We start from the raw sequence: 26,096 nt of genomic DNA on the forward strand, positions 1-26,096 counted from the left end.
GCTGTAGAAAATGGTTCAGTTTGTAAACTGCTTTATTCCATTGTAAGTAAAACATACAGAACACGAAGCATGACGAAAGTCACTTGGCACAATCAGTTCAACTTCTATTCACGTACTGTTAGAAAAATAAAGAGCCTGAGTATCATAAAATCATGAACACTTCTTAACCAGGGCAGAGGTTCTCCTTGTGCAGCCCACTGCTGCATGATGGATCTGTGATGCCTATGTTGATTCTTAAAAACCTCTCTTCAAAGAGGTCAAAGGTAATTTGTCAACATCAAAGTGCTAGATGTCTCCTGAATGATGAAACGTTGCTGCTAAATGAGCCATTGCTTGGGATCTGTGCAAAATAACTTCCCATCCACATTAATTCACCTCCCATCTGCCTATAGGTGTCTAACCCAGCATGGGGCTGCCTGGAGAAACTACTTCTCAGGAAAGCTTCTATTGAAAACATAGTAAAATCACTTGTGCCCAAGTGTTTTTATCATGGCAAAATGGCCATAGAATCCCTGTGTAAAAAGCAGAAGTAGCTTGCAGTGCTGGACTCACCCAGTAGTAGGTGGTACAGGCGTGAAACAGCATTTGGAAGCACGATTTAAAGGGGTACTCACCTCAGATCATTTGAATCTGTTTCTAATTCACCTGGTTAGATTTTTTCAGAATTTTTCACCTTTGAAATCACTGTATTTCTGCTTCCAAATCTGCAAGAAGGTCAGGAGGGCCTGCACATTGTTCAAAACGGGAGTCATCCTGGCCACTCTACTCTGGTTGGATGAAGAGGAGGAAGAAGAGCAGCAGCAGCAGGTCGGGGAAACTCAGGGCGCTGTAGTTGGGGTCCTGAGCAGAGCACAAAGGAGGAGCGCTGCTTACAGGTGTCCATACTCTGCCCACAGAGTCTATAGGCTCAAAGTCACTTAGCTCCAGTTTTACAAGGAGCAGTGCATCAGGCGGCTGCACTTCTGCAGAGAGGCTGTCAGAGACCTGTGCAGCCTCTTACAGCAAAACCTGCAACCCACCCTCCCAGACTGGCCATGTGACAGTGAAAGTAACTATGGTCCTTATTTTTTTTCACCTCATGCTCTTTACGGGCTGCAGCAGCTAATCTCTATCATGTTAGTTAGTCTGCAATCCAAACCTGCATTGAACAGGTCACTGCTACCCTCCTTGTCAAGTCCAACCAATATATAACAATGCCCATGAATGCCCACAGCCAGCAGGAAAATGCTATAAGGGTTCTCTGTCATAGCGGGCTTCCCACAAGTTCAGGCTGTGATTGACTGCACCCATGTAAACCGTCAAGGCACCTCTCAATGATGCAGAAGCCTTTGTGAACAAAAAAGACTTCCACTCCCTTCATGTTCAGCTGTTGAGTGTGTCACCACCAGATTTGTGCTCACTTTCCTCCCAGCTATCATAATGTCTACATACTGTGCCAGTCCACCATGCCCTAGCTCAGCAAGTCAGAGGCTGGGGACAAGAGCTATCCTCTTTACACCTGATTCATGGCACCTCGATGAAAATGGCTGATGATGCGCACTGGCTGAACAGAGATACAATCTGAGCCATTGGACCTCAAACAATGCTTTTGTTCCCTGGACCGGTCTGGGGGGCATTCTGCAGCACAGCCCACTGAGAGTGTCTTGGATTGTGGTCATCTGCTGCCTTCTGCACAACTTTGCTGTGCAACGGGGACAGGAACTGGAGCCTGCACAGCAAGAGGGCCTTCCATCATCTGAAGAGGAAGACCTTGATGACAGCAAAGGTGGAGCAGAAGCGGGAAGGGGACAGCAGCAGCCTAGCCAGAGCTGTTCAGCAACAGAAGATTAATCGATGCTTCAGCTGATCTACTCCATTCCCTCCTCACCTCACTCCTGCATTAACTGTCTTCAACACTATCTCTGCCAGTACTTCCATCCTGCAATAAACCTCTGACCAATATTGATACACATGACACCTGAAATTGCAGGGTCGGTAGCTACTATAGAACCACACTGCAAACAAAGTCACAAATTCCAAAGCTGTAATTTTTTAATGGCTGACTGATGTGCCATTAAATAATATTTTCACCCATGTGTTAACCCTTAGTGCTTTTCCTGAGTGATTTCTTGCCTATTCTGGTGCTCCTATGAGGAGCTCCCTGCTAGCTTCAGCATGGGTGGTGGAAAGCTACTAAAGCACAGATAAGGGCCCTTGAGATGCTCACGGTCAGCAACCTCTATGAGCTAAGGCCTGAGAAGGCCCGGCTGCAGACTGCAGCATCTTTGCTGCTGCCAGGGCAGTCAGGCCCAGATGGCTTTCTGGCACTATGCTCTTGCCTGTGACATGTTGCTCTCCAAAAACCTCCCAGTAGCAACATAGATTTACACAGAGTTGAATGACATTTGCTTTAAGAGTTGCATTCACTCTTTGAATGGGCACCAGGCCTGCCAGAAATCCTGCTCTCCAATTCGGCAGGCTGCCCATCACTGCGGGAAACTCATGGGTAGCTTACCAATGAAATGTAAATGAAGCCTGACTATCAAAATAGTTCAGGTGTCCTGCTGATGACATTGGGCGGGCAGCCCAATTGCCCTGCCCATCACCCATCTGAAAACCAGCCACAATGAAAATCTATCCTATTTGTTCAGTGTTTAACAGGAAAGTATGACTATCCCTCTATTTTTCTTGAGATGCTGAGGAATATTTATAGGATGGGGAGAAGCCCAGTTCAGACCCAAGGCCAGGCCTCTCTCCAGAATATGTACCTGCAATTGTTGCAACATGCTTAAAAAGTGAGGCATAATTGTATTAGCTAAATTGTTTGATTCTCATAACTGTGTCTTGCACTCTATCTGAACTTGGGGAAAAGATGATGTTGAGCAGAAGCGGAGTTTGGAGGATACATATCAACATGGACTGGTTGGCCCGAACAGCCTGTTTCCTTGTTGTAATCTCTATGTATTTCTAAAGGCAGATGTCCACTCTATCGCTGCTGAGGAAACTCTAAGGGTAAGCATGACAGCTGCTGGAAGTTATTACCTGTAGGCTGAGTAAGAAGCACTAAACATAAAGCATTCCCACAGACTTCCATTACACTTGGATATGATATGCCTTTACCAGAAATCAACTGTAGTCGTTACTATCTGATAAACAATTGACATGATGATCTGAGAATAATGGCACTGAACCACTGCTCTGAACTGAGCCAATGTCTATCATGCTGGTGGAAATATACGCCAGCTCCAGGTCTTTCAGTAGGTGCAGGTTCATATTTTTGACATTAGAGCAACCTCTGTTTTAGTTATAAATACTGACAAATAATCAAAGGGATAATGGGGAATAAGGAAACAGAGATGTTAAACAAATATTTTGTAACTGTCTTCACAGTAGAAGGCACAAAAAAATACCAAAAATAGTGCGGAACCAAAGGGCTAAGGAGAGCAAGGAACTTAAAGTAATTAAGATCAGTAGAGAAAAGGTACTTGAGAAACTAAAAGCCAACAAATCCCCTAGACCTGATGGCCTACATCCTAGGATTATAAAAGAGATGGCTGCAGAGATAATGGATGCATTGGTTGTGATCTTCCAAAATTCCCTAGATTCTAGAATGGTCCCAGCAAATTGGAAGGTAGAAAATGTAACCCCGCTATTCAAGAAAGGAGGGAGAGAGAAAACAGGGAACTACAGGCCAGTTAGCCTGACATCAGTCATCGGGAAAATGCTGGAATCCATTACTAAGGAAGTGGTAGCAGGGCACTTAGAAAATCATCATATGATTCGGCAGAGTCAACATGGTTTTATGAAAGGGAAATCATGTTTGACAAATTTATTAGAATTTTTTGTAAATTTAACTAGCAGGGTAGATAAAGGGGAGCTAGTGGATGTAGTATATTTGGATTTTCAAAATAAGGTGCCACACCTTATTGAGTGCCTATACGGGTTCATGGGGTTGGGGGTAATATATTAGCATGGATAGAGGATTGGTTAACGGACAGAAAACAGAGAGTTGGGATAAACGGGTCATTTTCAGATTGGCAGGCTTTAACTAGTGGGGCACCGCAAGGATCAGTGCTGGGGCCTCAGCTATTCACAATCTATATTAATGACTTAGATGAAGGGACCGAGTGTAATGTATCCACATTTGCTGCTGATGCAAAGCTAGGTGGGACAGTAAGCTGTGAGGAGGACATAAAGAGCCTGCAAAGGGATATAGACAGGTTAAGTGAGTGGGCAATAAGGTGGCAGATGGAGTATAATGTGAGGATATTCACTTTGGTAAGAAGAATAGAAAAACAGAATATTTTTTAAACGTTGAGAAACTATTAAATGTTGGTGCTCAGAGAGATTTAGGTGTCCTCGTACAGGAAACACAGAGAGTTAGCATGCAGGTACAGCAAGCAATTAAAAAGGCAAATGGCATGTTGGCCTTTATTGCAAGGGGGTTGGAGTACAAGATTAAGAAAGTCTTGCTACAATTGTACAAGGCTTTGGTGAGACCACACCTGGAGTACTGTGCACAGTTTTGGTCTCCTTATCTAAGGAAGGATATACTTGCCTTGGAAGTGGTGCAACGAAGGTTCACTAGATTGATTCCTGGGATGAGAGGGCTGTCCTATGATGAGAGATTGAGTAGATTGGGCCTATACTTTCTGGAGTTTAGAAGAATGAGAGGTGATCTCATTGAAACATATAAGCTTCTGAGGGGGTTTGACAGGGTAGATGCTGAGAGGTTGTTTCCCCTGGCTGGAGTATCTAGAACTAGGGGGCATAGTCTCAGGATAAGGAGTCAGCCTTTTAAAACTGAGATGAGGAGGAATGTCTTCACTCAGAGGGTTGTGAATCTTTGGAATTCTCTACCCCAACGGGCTGTGGATGTTGAATCGTTGAATATATTCAAGGCTGAGATAGATAGAGTTTTGGACTCTAGGGGAGTCAAGGGATATGGGGATTGGGTGGGAAAGTGGAGTTGAGGTAGAAGTTGAGGCTAGAGGGGCCAGATGGCCTACTCCTGCTCCTAATTCTTATGTTCTTATGTAAAGCATGGGTGTGATACGTTCATTTGGGTTTAACAATTTGGGCTGATAAAGACACTTACCCCTAAAATTAGCTGTAGTAAGCTAAACTGCTCCAAGAGGGAGTGCAGGAGCTCATTAAATCATTTTTCTAGGTGTTGTACAAAAAATAATTATTGCTCAATCATAAACTGATCATTTTCGCTTTAAATGTCAAAAGATCACAAGACTATACTTATGCTTAATGAGGAAAAACAAAGTGTTAAGTTGGTAAACAACCAGGATTTAATTGGCAAGTGATCCAATGGGAACAACGTCTTGTGTCATTGCTGAAAAAAGGTCTTGCTTGTTCGATTTTGATTTGCATCAGTATCTCACAAGCAGCAATATGTTGTGCTGTCATTATGTAGATTAGTGCTTATTACATTTACATTTAACCTTGCACCTCACGCTAAATGCAGCTCAGCAAAGAGCTCGTAAACTCATTGAGTTGCGAGCCACCCATATCTTACAGGATAATAAAAGAACGACGTGCATGTATATAGGGCCTTATCATTACTTTGAATTGGAGCGATTGGAGTAGGCAAATAGGGGCTAAATACTCAGGTTCACTATTTAGCTCATCTCGTACCTAATGTTCCTCATGAGGATGTAGATTAAGGACTTGATTAGTAACCCTGATATGCAGAACAAGACTTAGCCATCATAGCGGCTGTCACACTTGTTTGGTATAGGACCTTCCACCGCACTGAGAGCTGATATCCATTGTATAGCCAAGGAGGAAACTTTAAAGCTTAGCGTGACAGCTTCTGGAAGTAATTAGCTGGAGGATGAGTAGGCGACTAACGACTCAACTATTCAGGGTTTTACGCTTACTACATGGCAAGTAGCTGTTCCGAAGCTCCGCACTTGCAATTGGTGGAACCACTGTTCAAAGGGGAATGGTATGTGTCCATACTGTAATCAGGATGATCCTGGCAACGCACTCACATATTTATGTTGGGCTGATTACCATGCCACCTGTGAGGAGTTCCTCATATCTACAATCTGCCTAGCAAGGGCTCTAACCAGCCCTCATCAGTTGTCTAATGACCAACTAGTGAGTGTCTTTCTTGGTGGAGTGATTAGTAGGGTCGTCTTGGTATCAATTGGCCTTGCAATGGAAAACTGGAAATCTTTGGATTACTACCTGAGCCACGAGCAAATTTGCATAGGGTAAATAAGATCAGAGAGATGAACGCGTGGCTCAAAGACTGGTGTGGGAGAAATGGGTTTCGATTCATGGGGCACTGGCACCAGTACTGGGGTAAGAGGGAGCTGTTCCGTTGGGACGGGCTTCACTTGAACCATGCTGGGACTAGTGTCCTGGCGAATCGAATAACTAGGGCTGTAGAGAGGGCTTTAAACTAAATCGTGGGGGGGGCGCGGGGGGGGGAGGGTTCAGGTGAGCGGTAATTAAAAAAGTCAAAGAGAAAGGAGAAGGCAATAGAGCAGGGTAGCGATGGGGGTAATGGTAACCAGAGTGTGACAGGAAGGGACAGACATAGAAAAATGAGAGTGCATCAGAAAGTGGGGCCAAAGCACGGAAAAATAGTAAAAAGACAAAATTAAAAGCTCTTTATCTGAATGCACGCAGCATTCCTAACAAGATAGATGAGTTGACGGCACAAATAGATATAAATGAGTATGACCTAATAGCCATTACAGAGACGTGGTTGCAAGGTGACCAAGGCTGGGAACTGAATATTCAGGGGTATTTGACATTTTGGAAGGATAGACTGAAAGGAAAAGGAGGTGGGGTAGATCTGTTAATAAAGGATGAGATCAGTGCAGTAGTGAGAAATTATATTAGCTCAGAAGAGCAAGATGTAGAATCAGTTTGGTGGAGATAAGAAATAATAAGGGAAAGAAGTCACTGGTGGGTGTAATCTATAGGCCCCCTAACAGTAGCTACACCGGACAGAGTATAAATCAAGAAATAGTGGCGGCTTGTAAGAAATAATCATGGGTGATTGTAATCTTCATATTGATGGACAAATCAAATTGGCCAAGGTAGCCTCGAGGAAGAATTCATAGAGTGTATCCGGGATGTTTTCCTAGAACAATACGTTGTGGAACCAACCAGGGAGCAAGCTATCTTAGATCTGGTACTGTTTAATGAGACAGAATTAATAAATGATGTCATAGTAAAGGATCCTCTAGGAAAGAGTGATCATAGCATGGTTGAATTTGAAATTCAATTGGAGGGTGAGAAAGTTGGGTCACAAACCAGTGTCCTGATCTTAAATAAAGGCAATTACAAAGGTATGAAGGCAGAATTGGCTAAAGTGGACTGGGAAAATAGATTAAAGGGTAAGACGGTTGATAAGCAATGGCAGACATTTAAGGAGATATTTCTTAACTCTCAACAAAAATATATTCCAGTGAGAAGGAAAGACTTTAAGAGAAGGGAGAACCATCCGTGGCTAATTAAGGAAGTAAAGGATGGTATCAAATTGAAAAAACGGCATACAGTGTTGCCAAGTGGGAAGCCGGAGGATTGGAATTTTTTTTTAAAAACCAGCAAAAGACGAATAAAAAATAAAAAAGAGAGAGAAGATGGATTATGAGAGTAAATTAGCAAGAAATATAAAAACAGATAGTAAGAGCTTCTACAGTCATATAAAAAGGAAGAGAGTAGCTAAGGTAAACGTTGGTCCCTTAGAGGATGAGACTGGGAAATTAATAATGGGGAACAGGGAAATGGCAGAGACTTTGAACAAATATTTTGTATCAGTCTTCACGGTTGAAGACACTAAAACCATCCAAATAATACATAATCAAGGGGCTGTAGGGAGGGGGGAGCTTAAAATAATCACTATCACTAAAGAAAAAGTACTTGGTAAAATAATGGGACTAAAGCTGGACAAGTCCCCTGGACCTGATGGCCTGCATTCTAGGGTCGTAAAAGAAGTGGCTGCAGAGATAGTGGATGCATTGGTTGCAATCTACCAGAATTCCCTGGATTCTGGAGAGGTCCCAGCGGATTGGAAAACCGCAAATGTAACACCCCTATTTAAGAAGGGAGGGAGACAGAAAGCAGGAAAATGTAGACCAGTTAGCCTAACATCTGTCATTGAGAAAATGCTGGAGTCCATTATTAAGGAAGCAATAGCAGGACATTTAGAAAATCATAATACAGTCAAGCTGAGTCAGTATGGTTTTATGAAAGGGAAATCATGTTTGACAAATTTGCTGGAGTTCTTTGAGGATGTAACGAGCAGAGTGGATAAAGGGGAACCAGTGGATGTGGTGTATTTGGATTTCCAGAAGGCATTCGATAAGGTGTCACATAAAAGGTTACTGCACAAGATAAGAGCTCACGGGGTTGGGGGTAATATATTAGCATGGATAGAGGATTGGCTAACTAACAGAAAACAGAGGGGGCGATTTTGTTAATGGGGGCGCATTGGAGGCGGGACTGCTGCTTGGCGGGTCGATGTCCCACCTCCATCGATCTGTGACCAACCCACACTATTTTACCTTGATTGACCTTGTTAAGCCTGCCCAGTGGGTTTAGCAGGCCAATTAAGGGAAAGCCAGTTGCAGAGAACATCAACGTATGACGTTCCATCTGTCACAGATGAATTGTCATCGTTTGACAGCTCTGTGAAGCTGTCAAACAGTGATATTCTCTGCAGTTTGATGAGGTCTTGAATTCAAGACCTCATCAAACTTCTTTCGTTTACAGAAATGAGATGGTTGTTGCATCTGAGAATGCAATGGCCATCTCTCATCTGCAACACAGAGGTCTGAGACTCTCCGCATACAAACCGACTGAAGCCTGTAGGGAGAAACAAAGGTAAGTACACTTTTAAAAACACTTTGCACTTACCTCAGATACTTACCTCTCCACTCTTGCACCCATCACTTACTTTCACAGCACACCTTTTCACCCCCACCCCGACCCCCGCAGACCCACTACTCGCCTTGCTGAGCTGACAGGTTTGGGAGCCTTCGGGAAGCCTGCATTTGTGAGGGCAAAAAAGGGATAATCCTATTTTCTGCCTGTTAACTACCTGTTAACAGGCAGTTAATAGGTTTTAATCCCTTCCCGCCTCCAAGGAGACGGGACCTGGTGTAGGATGGCTACCTGCCTCCTGGCAAGATGGCATGGAGGTGGGTTGGGCACCTGCCCCCAACTTGTGCCATTTTCCCGGCAGTCCTGCCTCCATTCCCACCACCCCAGGGCTGGTAAAATTTCCCCAGAGAGTCGGGATAAATGGGTCATTTTCCGCTTGGCAAACAGTAACTAGTGGGGTGCCATAGGGATCAGTGCTGGGGCCTCAACTATTTACAATCTATATTAATGACTTGGATGAAAGGACCAAGTGTAATGCAGCCAAATTTGCTGATGATACAAAGATAGGTGGGAAAGCAAGTTGTGAAAAGGACATAAATAATCTGCAATGGGATATAAATAGGCTAAGTAAGTGGGCAAACATTTGGCAGATGGAGTATAATGTGGGAAAGTGTGAGGTTATCCACTTTGGTAAGAAAAAGAAAAAAGCAAATTATTATTTAAATAGAGAGAGATTACAAAATGTTGCAGTATAGAGGGTCCTGGGGGCCCTTGTGCATGAACCACAAAAAGATAGCATGCAGGTACAGCAAATAATCAGGAAGGCAAACGGAATGTTGGCTTTTATTGCAAGGGAGTTGGAGTATAAAAGCAGGGAAATCCTGCTGCAACTGTACAGGGTATTGGTGAGGCCACACCTAGAGTACTGCGTACAGTTTTGGTCTCCTTATTCAAGGAGGGATACACTTGCATTGGAGGCAGTTCATTGAAGGTTCACGAGGTTGATTCCTGAGATGAAGGGGTTGACTTATGAAGAAAGGTTGAGCAGGTTGGGCCTATACTCATTGGAGTTTAGAAGAATGAGAGGTGATCTTACTGAAACATATAAGATACTGAGGGGGCTCAACAAGGTAGATGCAGAGAAGATGTTTCCCCTCATGGGGGAATCTAGAACTAGGGGGCATAGTTTCAGAATAAGGGGTCGCCCATTTAAAACTGAGATGAGTAGGAATTTCTTCTCTCAGAGGGTCGTAAATCTGTGGAATTCTCTGCCCCAGAGAGTTGAGTCATTGAATATATTTAAGGTGGAGATAGGCAAGATGAACAATAAGGGAGTGAAGGGTTATGGGGAGCGGGCAGGGAAATGGAGCTGAGCCCAAGATCAGATCAGCCATGATCTCATTAAATGGCGGAGCAGGCTCGAAGAGCCGAATGGCCTACTCCTGCTCCTATTTCTTACGTTCTTATGGAAGCAAATCAATCCTTCATGGCAGACATGCCAATCTGATACTGAGCTAATTAGGTTTGGAGTACTCCAGGGCATTGTTGATGATTGACCAACCAGCCTGCATTGTTAATGGGATCTGGAGTGGTAGACCAGTCAATGGGGCTTGAGATTCTTCCCAGTTGGCTAATGATAACCTGAAAGCCAATGTGCTAATGGTAGTGCGGTACTCATTGAACAATGCCATAGTGGGTAGGGTAGAACGAGCTGGGCAAGGAGTGGGAAGTTGTATTGTATTAGTTAGCTAAACTACAGAAATATCCCTGTGCACACTTGGGAATTCCTAAACCTTGGCTCTTGCCAACCTTGCCAAGCTATCTGGACTTAGATTAATTGGGGTGAGCAATGGTAGAGAATGTGCATTCTATATCAGGCAAACAGGAATTCTACCTGTGTAGATATCTCAGTCACTAGGTTTGAAGATCCTTAATCACAATGATGGGTTTCCACATGAATCTGACATTTAAAGTGAAGTGACTGTTGTCGTGTAGGCAACTATGTCCTGGATTTTCAGCTTCATTGGTAAGCACAACACTTTGCTAAAGCCCTTCACTTGAGGACCTGGATTAAGCAGTTGGTGATAAGTAACTCTGATTCGCCACACTGGACTTGGACATGAAAATGACTAGCACATCTCAAACTGTTCTACACAGGTCCTTCCACTAAGCTAAAAGGAGATATTCACTGAGGAAACTTAGCACAAATTTAAAGACAGGGCAGCACGGTGGCATAGTGGTTAGCACTGTTTCCTCACAGCGCCAGGGACCCGGGTTCAAATCCGGCCTCGGGTGACTGTCTGTGTGGAGTTTGCACATTCTCCCCGTGTTTGCGTGGGTTTCCTCCGGGTGCTCCGGTTTCCTCCCACAGTCCAAAGATGTGCGGGTTAGGTTGATTGGCCATGATAAAAAATTGGCCCTTAGTGTTAGGGGGGATTAAATACGTGGGGTTACGGGGTTACGGGGATAGGGCTTGGGTGGGATGGCTGTCGGTGTAGGGACTGGGTGCTAGGGTTTGGATGGTCAGCCATGATCTCGTTGAATGGCGGAGCAGGCTCGAAGGGCCGAATGGCCTACTCCTGCTTCTATCTTCTATGTTTCTATGTTTAACCTGGATGGTGGGTAAAGGACCAACCACTCATAGATCCCAGGTTTCATGCATACCATGACTGACCAAGACAATTATTGGTTTTGAAAAAAAATCAAGTTTAATTATTTCATTTTCAAAATAATGCCATGTAACTAAACCCTTCAGTTGCTTAGAACTATTTGAACAAAGAGGTTCAGTAAAATATGAATGGATTTCATACATTGCCTTTTTCCTTTGCAGATTGAAAATACTTCTATTAACTGCTCTAAAAAGTAAAGGGTCTAGTCAGATTTGATTGTCTTTGCTAAAGTTTAATGAAATTCTTTGGGAGGGATCAGGTTTGCCGAGGGTTAATGGTAAGAGTCGCAGCTATAGTTTCATGCAAAAAATGTGACGCAGCTACGATTTATGAATGTGTGTATAAAGGTTAGCTATGAATGTATAAAATATTTGGTATGATGATAGAAGCCAATTTTAAAATCTATTTTATTAGCTTGTGGGGTTATTGTTCTGGAAGTATGAGATCAGTTGGGCTAAAGGGCCTTTTTCATCCAACCTATCTTGTGACTATGAGCTTACCAGGTGAAATTGCCCAAAAACAACTAGGGAATGGCTGAAGTGGCATACAAATAATGAATGAATAATACACACAAAACCTTTAAATATAAAAATTACATTATTCGGCCTCACTACCCAGTAAATACTGCTCCTCTCCCTTGAGTTTTAGCTTTACAGAAGAATTGTCTAGTGGCAACAGCTGACATAAAATGCATGCATGTGTGATTGTGTTTTGTTCTCATTGTAGATGGATGAGATAAAATTTAAAGACAGAGCAGTCTACGTGCTGGAAAAAGAGCTGGGGGCTCAGGCTGGGCATGCTCAGAGACTCCAGCTCCAAAAAGAGGCTTTAGATGAACAACTTACCCAGGTCAAAGAGGCTGAAGCATGGGAAAAACGCCATCTGAGTAGCCCGAAAAGGGAACTTCCTTGCGCAAGTGGTGCAGGAGACGCCTCAGATCATTCAGGAAGTCCTGTAAGCACTTTCACATACGTACATGGTCTATAAATGCCCTATTCAACAAATTCTGTAACAAAATCTTGATGAGGGGCATATTAATGCCTTCTGCTTAATTATTAATACTTATGCAATACGATCACATTACATCATTCTTCTAATACCTTTTAAAATCTTTACATTGTAGCCGCATATTTGTTACTGTTGAAATAGAATTAATGATAGATTTAAGTTTACTCGAAAACTTTTCAGTTTTGCTTTTTTTTTTGAGGGGACACTGGGATTTCATTGTGTAGCAGCTTGCTTGTTCTTCTGATCATCTAATAATAGCAGTGTTTTGAAATGTTACCTCATAAGTAATTTAAAAAAAAATCAAAATAAGACCAGCAATTATTTCGTGGGTTTAATTTGCATTTAGACATTTTCAGAAGGCAGGCACTGAGTGTAGTGCACTGAATTTAACAATAGTCAGACATCTTCCAGGCCTGGTCTTGCTTGAATGTCTCTCACTTTCTAATATCTTACAATAATCAAGAGAATCTAGTCCTACATAGGCCGGCCACATTTTCAGGGTTTTGTAGTTAGTAACGTTGTAATGATAAATTAAAGGCAGTGCTTTCAACTACCACCCTATGTAATTATGCCATTCTTATGCTTCTACCTTAATTTGCTAATGATACAAACTGCTGCTTAACTTTAAGACAAACGTTTATGCCTGTAAACGTATTTTAACTTTTTTCCCATTGTTGACTCTCATCAAGATTCTTTTTTCACTGGTTCTTGATTTTCTTAGCACATGGAATGGAAATATTTCTAAGCACAGATTATAGTTATACGATGCAAAGGCTCTCCTGCACCTATTGAATGAGGAATCACTGCACCTGTTAAATAGGGTTCGGGATCACTAGTTCGGAAAGTCATCCATCAGCATGCTCACAGTGCCTTTTTCTTTTTTAGTGTGCTGCAGTGTATAACCAATAATTATATGGGAAATAATTGGCAAAAGGTGCACCTATTCAAACTGCCGCCCGTTACACTGTGAATTTTAATTCTGCTAAACAAACATAAAAAGCACTAACTGGGGCTTCCAATGTAAATCATTTATTTCAACATTTCCTTAAATGCCCTCATACATGGAGTATTAAAATACTATTTTGCATTATCAGTTATAACATTTTTCTCAGTCCTCCTGTTATTGCCTGCAGCTACTAGCAACCACATTGTTCCTTTTTGTAACAGCACAAATTAGTTTTTTCAACCATCATAATACCACATGTAAAGCATCGTGATTTGCATTTCACTTAAATTAATGATAGTGTCTTGAGGTAGGGTTATGCCTTTGGAACTCACTCAAAACATGGTGTGCCAATGTCAAGAGTTTTTTTTTTACTCTACGTTCTGCATTATTTTTCTGTATCTCATTTTTATTTCCTTCATATAGTCTAAGCTGATTTGCTTGAATGTTCACCCTATCACATAAGGGCATAGTTTACATTTTAATGTATAGGCAAAAACAAATCCTGCCTCTAATTGAATAGTTATGACAAATTCTTCAGTCTCTTTGGTTGTGGTCTATCAGAGACGCATGGTTATGCCGATGACCAGTTATTTGCAGTTGATCTATGTTTCAGGAACAGCAGCTGGATGAAAAGGATACTCGACGATTCCAACTTAAAATAGCTGAATTAAGTGCAATCATCAGGAAACTAGAAGACCGGAATGCTCTGCTGTCTGAAGAAAGAAATGAACTTGTAAGTGCTTCTCATTATGTTGACCATTCAACTGTCTGTCCAGATGTTTGCAATTTCTTTACTGAATTATTGCCGTCACACCCCCTAGAAATCACATGGTTACATCAGTAACATATTTGTTTTCTCCCTGTCAGACCAATTTCCTATACATACATAACATAATCTAAGGCCAAATCAGGTACAGTTTGCAAAGTAAGTATTAGGCAATCAATAGCGAGGCAGTTCTTTTCATGAGATTCCAAATCAAGCAGGCTAGGAGTGCTGAAATTCTTTTGTTATTCATTTTACCAAAAATGTTGGTGAGTACTAAATGGGAAATGGGAAATTTTTACTCATGTCAACCTTTTCAATAAAATTATTGACAGATGAAATTTCACTCCTTGGATCAGAACAAGTGAAATCTATCCAATATTTGATTTGAGTGACTGCCAGAATTACGCCTTTGAAACATTAACTATGTAAGAAAGCATGGATTGGGAAAGATTATTCAGGCTATCAGGTCCACTAACATGGCTAGATTCAGGGGGATGGAGAGACAGATACAGTACATAAAACTGACCCTTTACTACTTGACCAGTATGGTGTACTGAGGGTGTAAATGCAGTTTTTATCATATCCTTTAGTCTGGGAATCATAGGCCCTGATATTAACGGGGAGAGGGGGAGGGAGCGGGGCGGGAGTTTTGCAGTCGAGAAACCCAGAAGAATGGCAGAACCTGATTACTGTAATTAAACTCCATTTCCCGGCTGTAACCAGCTAGTTTGAGAGGCTGTCTGGCTGTCGGGCGGATAGATCTGCAGCACGAGGCTGCAGCCTAGGAATGGAGAGGAAGGAGGGAGAGAGAGATCAGGTGTTGGGCAGCATCGATGAGGAGGGGTCAAAGAGGTCGGGGGTCGGGGTGGGACATCTATGGAGGTGTCAGAGAGATCGGGGGGCAGGGGGGTGTAACGTCCGTGTGTAATTGAGACACGGACTGCAGAAGTTGGTTATAACAGGTGTTCACTGAATGGAGACAAAACTGGAACTACTATACAAAGTTACTTGACAGGCTTATATACAGGGGTGGTCACTACTGGTACTGCAGTTTACAGGGGCTGCAGAATATAGTTCCTTCTTCAAGGTACATACACTACAATTCCTCCCCTTTTAGCTAAACAGTACATAACATTCGATTAATAATTAAACAACATATTTACAATTACAGTTGCTATATACATTAGCTGAAGGTAATCAATTATAAATTCAGTTTTTGAGGAGGCTTCCTAATTCTGTCCGGATAACGCCTCTTTGGGGTATCAGGTTCTTCTGGCAAAGTTGATTCGGGATCAACGTCGTTGTTTAGTTCGTCTGCTTCCAATATCACCGATTCTGAGGTAGATGCAATTGGTACTTTGGTTTCATCACCAGTTGTATAGGATCGTGGTGTAGATTTGACGTTTTCCAGTGACTCTAGAATCTGGTCAGCATGGCGTCTTACAATGCTCTCTCCAACGTCCACGGTATACATTAGAGGTCCTTGCCGTGTGCAGATCGTTCCTGGCTGCCATTTCTCTGTGCAGTAGTCCCGGGCCAAAACTGGTTGACCTATCTTAAAGCTCCTGGTTGGCCTTTCATTCATATTCTGAAACTGCCTGTTCTCCACATCTCTTCTGATGTTTGGCTTAACCAAATCCAAGCGGCATCTTAGTCTTCGATTGAAGAACATCATGGCTGGAGTTTGGTTGGTAACCGCATGTGTCGCATTCCGGTAGGCAAACAAGAAGTTATCCACCTTGTGTTGTAGGGGTATGTCTTCATTACCCATTGCCTTGATAGCCTTCTTGAATGTTTGAACGAACCTCTCAGCCAATCCATTGGTGGCTGGATGATATGGGGCGGATGTGTAATGCTTAACACCATTGTTCTTTAAGAACCTCCGGAACTCTTCAGACACAAACTGTGGTCCATTGTCGGAGCAAATCTGTTCAGGCAGCCCATTTCTGGCGAATATGGTTCGTAAGACTGTGATAGTTTTTTCTGTGGTGGTTGAGGACATTTTTATTACCTCTGGCCACTTTGAATGTGCATCCACTGCAATTAAAAACATCGAGTCCATAAATGGACCAGCAAAATCAATGTGTACCCTTTGCCATGGAGATGAGGGCCACTCCCATGGATGTAGAGGGGCTTGTGGTGGGGCGTTTTGGACCTTCTGGCATCCTGTACAGCTCTTGGTCATCTCTTAGATTTCTCTATCGATTCCCGGCCACCACACAAACGCTCTGGCTAAGTTCTTCATTTTTACCCCTCCCAGATGACCCTCATGAAGCTCATTGAGCACTCTATCCTTCAATTTGGGTGGAATTACTACTCTGGATCCACACATCAAGGTTCCTCGGCACACTGACAGCTGTTCTCTTCTTGGCGAGAATGCTGGCAACAGTGGCTCGCCATGTGCTGGCCATCCCTTCACCGTTAAATCATAGACCCTGGAGAGTGTCGGGTCATTTCGTGTTTCCTTTTCTATGTTTGCATTCGTCACAGGTAGACATTCGACAATGGTCGAGTGGAATATCTCCACTGGATCCACTGCAGGTGCTTCTTCCACCGTCGGCAATGGTAGGCGCGACAATCCATCAGCATTCCCATGCTGTTTAGTTCCTTTGTACTCGATGTCATATTAGTGTGCCCCTAGGAAAAGGGACCACCTCTGTAGCCGTTGTGCTGTCATTATCGGGGCGCCCTTCTTAGGGTTGAAAATGGAGACGAGGTTGATGATCAGTTAGTAGAGTAAATTTCTGTCCGTGCAGGTAGTGATTGAACATCTTCACCCCCCACACCAGGCTGAGGTCCTCTCTGTCAATCTGGGCGTAGTTACGCTCGGCTGCAGTTAGCGAGCGTGACGCAAAAGCTATCGGCCTCTCTGAACCATCAAGGGATTTATGTGACAGTACCGCTCCAACGCCGTAGGGAGACGCATCACACGCCAGTCTTATCGGTAGTGATGGGTTGTAGTGAGCCAATACTTCTCTTGAAGTGATCAGGCCTTTACACTTCTGAAAGGCCCACTTACATTCATCGCTCCATTTCCATGCTACTCCAGTTTGTAGCAGGGCGTTCAGTGGGTGCAGAATTGTGGACAAATTCGGCAAAAACTTATGGTAGTAATTCACCAATCCGAGGAATGACCTCAGTTGCGACACATTTTCAGGCGCTGGAGCCTTAACTACCGCTTCAATTTTGTCAGGGGACTTATGTAACCCCTCTTCATCAATCACGTGGCCACAATACGATATTTGTTTCTTAAAAAACTCGCACTTGGGGCAATTGGCTCGTAGCCCATGTTCTCTTAGTCTAGTGAGCACCTGCTCTAGGTTGGCAAGGTGTTCACTGTCATTTTCACCCATCACTAGGATGTCGTCCAAGTAACACGGAGTCCCCGGAATCCCTTGCAGGACTTGTTCCATCGCTCTTTGCCATATAGCCGGAGCTGATGCAACTCCGAATACCAGTCGATTATACTGGTAAAGACCTTTGTGAGTGTTTATCGTGAGATATTTCCTAGAGGATTCTTCAACCTCCATCTGCAAATATGCTTGCGCTAGGTCAATTTTTGTAAAACGTTTCCCTCCAGATAGTGAGGCGAAAATATCTTCTATCCTCGGAGAGGATACTGTACTGTGTGAAGGACTGGGTTCACAGTCACCTTGAAGTCCCCACAGATGCGAACCTTCCTTGGCTCCTCAGACTTATTGTTTAACGTTTTCTTCATGACAGGAACGATGGGTGTCGCCCACTCGCTCCAGTCTACCTTAGTTAACACGCCTGCATTCTCCAGATTCTCCAGCTCTGCCTCGACGGCTGGACGAATTGCATACGGTACCGATCTTGCTTTGAAAAACTTGGGAATTGCATTCTCTTCTATTTTTATCAAGGCGGTTACGCCTTTAAGAGTTCCCAGTTCTTGTTGAAATACCTCTTTAGTGTTAGCCAAGATTTTTGACAATCGTCCAGGTGTGACGTCGTCATCCTTTTTACCAGCCACCGTCAGTGCCTGAATGGAGTGCCAGTCTAAACTTATCTTTCTGATCCATTCATGCCCCAATAATGGTGGTCCACCATCTTGCAGTATGTACAGATACAATTTCTGTATTTCCTTGCCGTTGTATTCGACAGGCACCCTTATTTTCCCTCTGGGGTATACTTTCTGCCCCGTATATGTCTTCAAGACAATGGATGTGTCTTTCAAGGGTATGTATGAGAATAGCCGCTCGTAGTCTCGTTGATTCATGACAGTCAAGGCTGATCCTGTATCCAATTCCATTTTGACTTGGGACCCTGCTATCGTGAGGGTGACCCAAATGGTTCGGTGATCCTCTTTTGTGATTACGTTGTGTAGTTTGAGACAGTTTAGTCTCTTGTTCCCGGATTCACTATCGCTCTTCTGGTCTTTGGAACTACTGTCCATCATCTTTTGTACTTTCCTGTACTTTTCCTTAATAGTCTTTTTGTTGTCGTTAGTCTTCTTCCCGGACCTGCAAACTTGTGCAATGTGTCCCATCTTTCCGCATTGCCTGCATGTTTTGTCCTTGGACCAGCAGTCCTTCTGGTCATGGGTTGTTCTGCCGCAGCGATAACATTTTTCAAATCCCCGTGTCATTTCATGGGTGCCGTATTCCTGTGGCTTTTGCTGTATTTCCGCAGCTCCCCTTGCTGCTGCTTCGTACAATACTGCCACGCTGAAAGCCTTATCTAGCATCAGCTCTTTCTCTGAGAGTAACCTCTTCTGGGTTCCTTCACTCAGGAGTCCACAGACAAATTTGTCCCATAGGGTATCTGCCAGTCCTGCTCCGAACTGGCAGTGCTTTGATAGCCTGCGTAGTTCCGTAAGGTAATCAGCATTGCTCTCATCTTTATGCTGATTTCTCTTGTGGAATTTAAATCTTTCTGCTATCAGCAGCGGTGTAGGATTTAGTTGTTCCTGTAGGATACCAACAATTTCGTTAAAACTCTTCGCCATCGGTTTGACTGGAGTGATCAGGTTCCGCAATAGGCCATACGTTCTTGCGCCCATTAAGTTTAGTAGTACCGATGCCTTTTTCTCATCGGCTACTTCATTTGCCTTGCAATATACTTCGACTCTTTCCACATACGTGGTCCAGCCTTCTATTGCATTATCGAAGGCAGTGATATTGCCAGTCTTCGGCATCTTGGAGATCTAAGATGGCGCCTCCCGCGCTTTGCCTTCTTCCCCGATTGAACAAAATGGCGCCTCCCGCGCTTTGCCTTCTTCCCCGCTGGATTAAGATGGCGCCTCCCGCGCTTTCTGTCTTTTCCGCTGCTGCTAGCGCTGTTGCTGACGTTTTTATGCCTTGATGGCGACGCCCTATGGTCTTCGCGCACTTCCCCCCCCGCGCTGCTGCCAACACCGCTCTCCGCAGTCCCCGTGGCAAACTGCAGCTCCTCGCGGCTTTCTGCGCTTCCAATTTCTTTTATTTTAATTACTGTTCCCGTCGTCAGAGCAGACCCTATGGGACACTTACCTCCCTCTTCTTGGGTCTGTACGCTGCCCGGCTTCGTAGCACCGGCCGCGCCCTGTGTGCTCCACCCTCTCTCTCTCTCTCTCCTCTTCCCGACAACGCTGCTCGGCCCCGTTGAAAAGCCACCCGATCGAGCTCTAGCCCGCCGCAGCCCAGGAAGGATCAGTGTACTACCTGCCACCAGCCCGATTAGCTGGAATACCATAGACTGGATAACCAAGCCCAGCTCTCGACAGCCTCTCCTGCAAATCTTCGAATTCGATGAATCAGAGGGCGGTTGCCCACGGTCGACGCCCGTTTCTTCTGTTTGTTTTTTTTTTCTTTTTGGATTTCTTCCTTCTGGCCTCGACCTCTAACATCTTCGCTTCAGGGATGGATCCCCGTGAGGTGGTGCAGAACTGTAGGTAAGTTCGGACCTGTTCGTCGCCAGTGTAACGTCCGTGTGTAATTGAGATACGGACTGCAGAAGTTGGTTAAAGCAGGTGTTTACTGAATGGAGACAAAACTGGAACTACTATACAAAGTTACTACACAGGCTTATATACAGGGGTGGTCACTACTGGTACTGCAGTATACAGGGGCTGCAGAATATAGTTCCTTCTTCAAGGTACATACACTACAGGGGGCATTGATGGGGGAGCTGGAGAGATCGAGGGTCGGGGGTGGGGGACATTGATGGGGGACTGGACAGATCGGGGGTCAGGTGGAACATTGATGGGGGGTGGGTGGCTGGAGCGATCAGGACAGGAGGGGAGAAGATCGTGGAAGGGGCCAGAGAGATTGTAAGAGGAGAGAAGATCTCCAGGGGAGTGGAAAGACTGGGGAGGAGGGGAAAAGATCGAAGATTGCAAGGGGCCTGCGGAGGACATGGGGGTTAGGAGTTGGGATGAGGTTGCGGGCCATGGAGGACAGTGGATCACTGGCGGGGGGCGGGGGGGGGGTTCTAATCGCTAAGGAGGTTAACAGGTTTGTTTGGTGGGCTGGGAGGAAGCACTCCTGCTCCTCCTGGCCCACAAGCCGTGCTGGAAGAACACTTACCTCTTCCATGCAGCAATCCTTGCCTCACTTTAGCTGCCTGGTAATCCCGGCCGGCCAGTGTTAAAGCTGGAACAGAGAAAAAACCTGAGACATGCAGCCGACTTAAACCACCTGTTTTTGGGGGTTAAAATTCCCCCTCATAGTTTCCGTTCTAAATAAGGAGTATATTTTACTCTCTGTGTAAAGTTAAAGAGAACTCATAGGTTGAAAATTGTACCGGTAGAGAGAAGCTTGTCCATTTATCATCCATGTTTGTTCCTGTTACCAAAACAACTTTATAATATAAATATAAATGTGGAATCAAGAAAAGGCTCAGTCATTACATTCAGCATCAGATACTGTTTCACAACCTAATCTGACCATTTTTCATTGTTTTCCTACCCAAATATAAATCTTTATGAACTGAACAAATATTTACTGTAATGGTAAGCCTATTCTATAAATTGACAATTCAATGGATGAAGTTATTCTTGAATTTAAGTTAGCTTGTGCATTCTCCAGCTTTTCCTCAAAATACCTCTCTAAATCCAAATTAACAATTCATATCATTTTTTTCTCCAGAGTAGGTTTCCCTCTCCTCCCCATTCCTTAGTCTTCTTGGGTCTTGCAGCAATTACAACTAAGGGAGTGGCCAGGAAGGCAGGCAACGTTCCCAGGCCTCTGGCAATAGGCGCATGAGAGTAATTTTAATTGTGATAATAAGTATACCTCTCTTTCCATGGTGAACAATATGGTCAGCTGGCAGCTGCCTATGAATGCAGTTGAGACCAAAAAGTAAATTAGAGAGGGATCCCAGTGTGCATCCCCTCCCATTATCGCATTCCACTACATCAAGAGAGATGTCTACTACATCTATGAATTTACTTGAGGTTCACAAAGTAATACTGTTTGCAAGCTTTATGTAAAGGTGAGAAATAAAATAAATGTACACTGCACTCTCATTGTAAGCCTCTCTGCTACAGTGCCTTCTAATTGATCTCAGCTCATGAAGTTATGTTATGTTTTATGCTATCTTACACTGCAGTATTTCTAACTGCACTTGTCTTGTTATAGCACTGTAGTATAATGTGGCTAGAGACCACGAACCAAAACAAATGCTGCTCTACAGGGAATTGACAATGCATTAGGAAGTTAATTCCTACTCAGATACAGCTTCACCTATAAGATGTTTGTGTTAGGTATTCATAGCCTAACACTACAGCACGCCTCAGTGTCTGTGATACACTCTACTTCAACGCATTCACTTTCTAATGTTAATCCACAAAGTTTTTGTTTTGCTTTTCATATTTACATTTGTCCTTTAAGCCCTTATCTTATCACTGAGTCCATCCTGAAGATCATTTAGGTAACTTAATCCTAACAATAAAAAGAGCAAAGGAAAAGAAATATCATTTTATTCAAAGGTTTACATCACATTTCAGCCAGTAGAACCACTGCAACAATTAACTTTGCAACACAGGATAACTAGACTTTGCGATGTAAGATCATGGAAATGTATGCCAATTACATGGGTGTTTTGAATTATACTGACTTAATTATTCTTAAAATGACCAGAAACTCAACTGGACAAGCCACACAAATTCTGTGGCTACTAGAGCAGGCCAGAGGGTGGCTCACTTCCTGACTCCCCAAAACATCTCCATTACTGACAAGCACAATTCAGGAGTGTGATGGAATACTCTCTACTTGCCTGGGTAGGTTCAGCTGCAACAACACTCAAGAAGCTCAACACCACCTACAACAAGGCAGTCCACTTACTTGGCTTTGGGGTGTGGGCTTCTGCAGAGTCGGGGTGGGGGGGTAGTTGAAACCTGACTTCTTGAGTAGGAGACCCAGGGACCTTTTTTCCTGGGGCTGGAGTATGCCCTGAGGGACGGATTCCTGTCCAAAGGTGAGCCTTATTTGTCATTTAGGATGTGCGGAGGCTTCAAGAGGCTGCATATAAAATTCCAGAGCGTGAGAAGTTTCAATTAAAAAAAACTAATGTCTTTGTTATGGAACTGCTTGGTTACACAAATCTTGATTCTAAGGGTGTAAATACCGTTCCAGTGCTGGGTTTGGAGCTAATGTTACATGACAGGCCTTTTTATATTGTACGGTATAATCACAGCACCACCTACAGGCATAACAGGTACTGCAGGTAAATGTTGACACTTTAAAATGGGTTTTCCCATTAACAAAGCCTGACATAGGAGATATTAATGTATTTTAATAAAGAATATGTGTTGAGCTGTAATATTATTTCTTTTGCATTATGTGTGAGAATTATGCTGCCAATAAACATTGTATGTAATTAGAACCATGTTACATATATATTTTAAAACAAATTAATGATTTAAATCAGTAAAGGTTTCGAACCTGAAGAAAATAATTATTATAGGGGCAGAAGATATCAGGCTTTGTGTTCATGGTGTGCTTCAATTTGTAGATAAACTTTCTAATTAGAGATTTCAGTTTTTAAATAAAGTTTGGGATTATTAAGGGTTCTATTTATTTAGATGTCAATCATACAGGAAATGTTAGCCTGACTAATTACAGGTAACTCTGTCAATGCCAGTATTTCCAAAAGCTCAGGCCCTTGTCTTGCAAGCCTATAACTGTTCGGTTCAATCTCTCTCATTCCATGTTTCTACTTTAGCTCAAGCGTTTACGTGAAGCGGAAAGTCAGTACAAACCCCTCCTGGACAAGAAGAAGCGCCTCAGTCGGAAAAATGAAGAAATGAGCCACGCCCTACGGCGTATGGAAAATAAACTCAAATTTCTCACACAAGAAAACATAAGAATGGTAGGTTGTCATACAAATTCCCTTCTGAATCATATGGGAACTGCGCTGTGATTTTTTTTTGTTGCTCGAAGGAATTATCAACATTCATAGACCTCAAATGCCAGAATTGTCCATTGCATAGTCATTTTACCCTGTGTTTAATTTGTTTTACCGCTGTTAGTAATGCTAATCACCAGGTAAAACCACCAATGGTACCCAACATGAACAACACTGACAGAATAAAGTAATGAGAGGTAGGTTAGCAGAATTACTGCACCACACCTCAATACGTACTATTTTCCTATTTATAAATGGTGAGTAAAGCAAATAGAACCTATTTTATAGAAGCTATAATTATCTAACCAATGTGTATTTTTGCTTTCAGTGAGTGAATTGACACTAACATTTGTTTTCTTGCCAATTGAGATTTTCCTTTTTTTTATAAAAGTATTAAAATGTCTCCAATCATCCAGTTTGCATGTCAGCACTGCCCTCTGCCTGCTTTGCTTTCTTTCTACCAGCAGTATTATTTACTATGAGTGTGAAAATGACTGGATAATGGTACCAGAAAAATATTTGTTTCTTTAATGCTTATACTGCAAGCACTTCTGGTGAATTCCAAATTCTCTCAGCTCGCTTCATTTTTTACATTTTCAGTTCAGGCACCATGGGGTTAGGGTTTACAGTTCAGGCACCGTGGGGTTAGAATTTACAGTTCAGGTACCGTGGGGATTAGGGTTTACAGTTCAGGCACCGTGGGGTTAGAGTTTACAGTTCAGGCAACGTGGGGGTTTGGGTTTACAGTTCAGGCACCGTGGGGTTAGGGTTTACAGTTCAGGCACCGTGGGGGTTACAGTTTACAGTTCAGGCACCGTGGGGTTAGAGTTTACAGTTCAGGCACCGTGGGGTTAGAGTTTGCAGTTCAGGCACCGTGGGGTTAGGGTTTTCAGTTCAGGCACCGTGGGGTTAGAGTTTACAGTTTAGGCACCGTGGGGTTAGGGTTTACAGTTCAGGCACCGTGGGGTTAGAGTTTACAGTTTAGGTACCGTGGCGTTAGGGTTTACAGTTCAGGCACCGTGGGGTTAGGGTTTACAGTTTAGGTACCGTGGGGGTTAGTGTTTACAGTTCAGGCACCGTGGGGTTAGAGTTTACAGTTCAGGCCCTGTGGGGTTAGGGTTTACAGTTCAGGCACCGTGGGGTTAGGGTTTACAGTTCAGGTACTGTAAAGTCCGCGCCTCAATAATACACGGACTTCGGGAGAACAGTTTAACAAGTACTTTACTGAACAAGAGGCAGCTTGAAACTGAAACTACAGAAGCCTGCTAGGACCTTTTATACAGGGGTGGTGACTGCCGGTACTGCAGTCTAAGACCAGTTATTCCCTTAAAGGTACATACACAACAATTCCTCCCCTTTTAGATAAACAGTACATAACATTCATTTAACAACTAAATAATAACTAATTACAATTACAATTTTCTCAGTAATATATACATCAACTGAAATAGTCATTTATAAGTTCAGTCTTTGAGGAGGCTTCCTGATCCGGACTGGATAGCGCCTTTCTCGAGTATCCTGTTCTGGCGATGGAGTCAATTCTGGCTCATTGTCATTGGTTGGTTCGTCAGCTTCCAATACCCCTGCTTCTGAGGTAGACGCAATCTGTACTTCGGGCTCATTACCAGGTGCACATGCTTGTGGTACAGGTTTGGCTTGTTCCTGTGACTCTAGAATCTGGTCAGCATGGTGTCTCACGATGCTCTCTCCAACGTCCACTGTGTACATTAGTGGTCCCTGCTGTGTGCATATCGTGCCTGGCTGCCATTTTTCTGTTCGGTAGTCGCGGGCCAAGACTGGTTGCCCTATCTTGAAGCTCCTGGTTGGCTTCTCATTTATGTGCTGGAACTGCTTATCCTCAACATCTCGTCTTATGTTTGGTTTGAGCAAATCCAAGCGACATCTTAGTCTCCGGTTGAAAAACAGTATGGCTGGAGTTTGGTTGGTTACTGCATGTGTCGCATTCCGGTAAGCAAACAGGAAGTTATCCACCTTGTGTTGAAGTGGTATGTCGTCATTATACATTGCCTTTATGGCCTTTTTAAAGGTCTGAACAAACCTCTCAGCCAATCCATTTGTGGCTGGATGATATGGGGCAGATGTGTAATGTTTCACCCCATTATTCTTCAGGAACCTCCGGAAATCCTCAGACACAAACTGTGGGCCATGGTCGGAACAGATCTGTTCTGACAACCCATTCCTGGCGAAGATGGTCCTTAGGACTGCAATAGTTTTCTCCGTGGTGGTGGAGGACATTTTAATGACCTCTGGCCATTTCGAATGGGCGTCCACAGCGATTAGAAACATTGAGTCCATAAATGGACCAGCGAAATCAATGTGTACCCGTTGCCATGGAGATGAGGGCCACTCCCATGGATGTAGCGGGGCCTGTGGTGGAGCGTTTTGGACCTTCTGGCATCCTGTGCATCTCTTGGTCATATCCTCGATTTCTTTATCAATTCCCAGCCACGACACAAATGCCCTGGCTAGGCTCTTCATTTTTACCCCTCCCAGATGACCCTCGTGA

The 26,096-nt window shown here is 43.6% G+C and overlaps 1 protein-coding gene across 9 annotated transcripts in view; it reads left to right on the forward strand.

The window, feature by feature from the left end:
• Positions 1–26,096, forward strand: part of jakmip3 (Janus kinase and microtubule interacting protein 3) — a 567,199-nt gene that overhangs the window by 251,263 nt on the left and 289,840 nt on the right. For 8 of the 9 annotated variants that reach the window (XM_085994710.1, XM_085994709.1, XM_085994712.1 and 5 more), the window contains 2 exons: positions 14,078–14,191; positions 23,387–23,533. In XM_085994710.1, coding sequence (XP_085850836.1) covers positions 14,078–14,191; positions 23,387–23,533 — 261 coding nt within the window. Of the gene's footprint in view, positions 1–12,230; positions 12,459–14,071; positions 14,192–23,386; positions 23,534–26,096 lie in introns of all 9 variants that reach the window. The other variant, XM_085994718.1, reaches the window with a different exon arrangement.

Source organism: Somniosus microcephalus, chromosome 8 (assembly GCF_052327205.1).
Source record: "Somniosus microcephalus isolate GS21.2 chromosome 8, FLI_Smic_1.0, whole genome shotgun sequence".
Classification (NCBI taxonomy): Eukaryota; Metazoa; Chordata; class Chondrichthyes; order Squaliformes; family Somniosidae; genus Somniosus; species Somniosus microcephalus.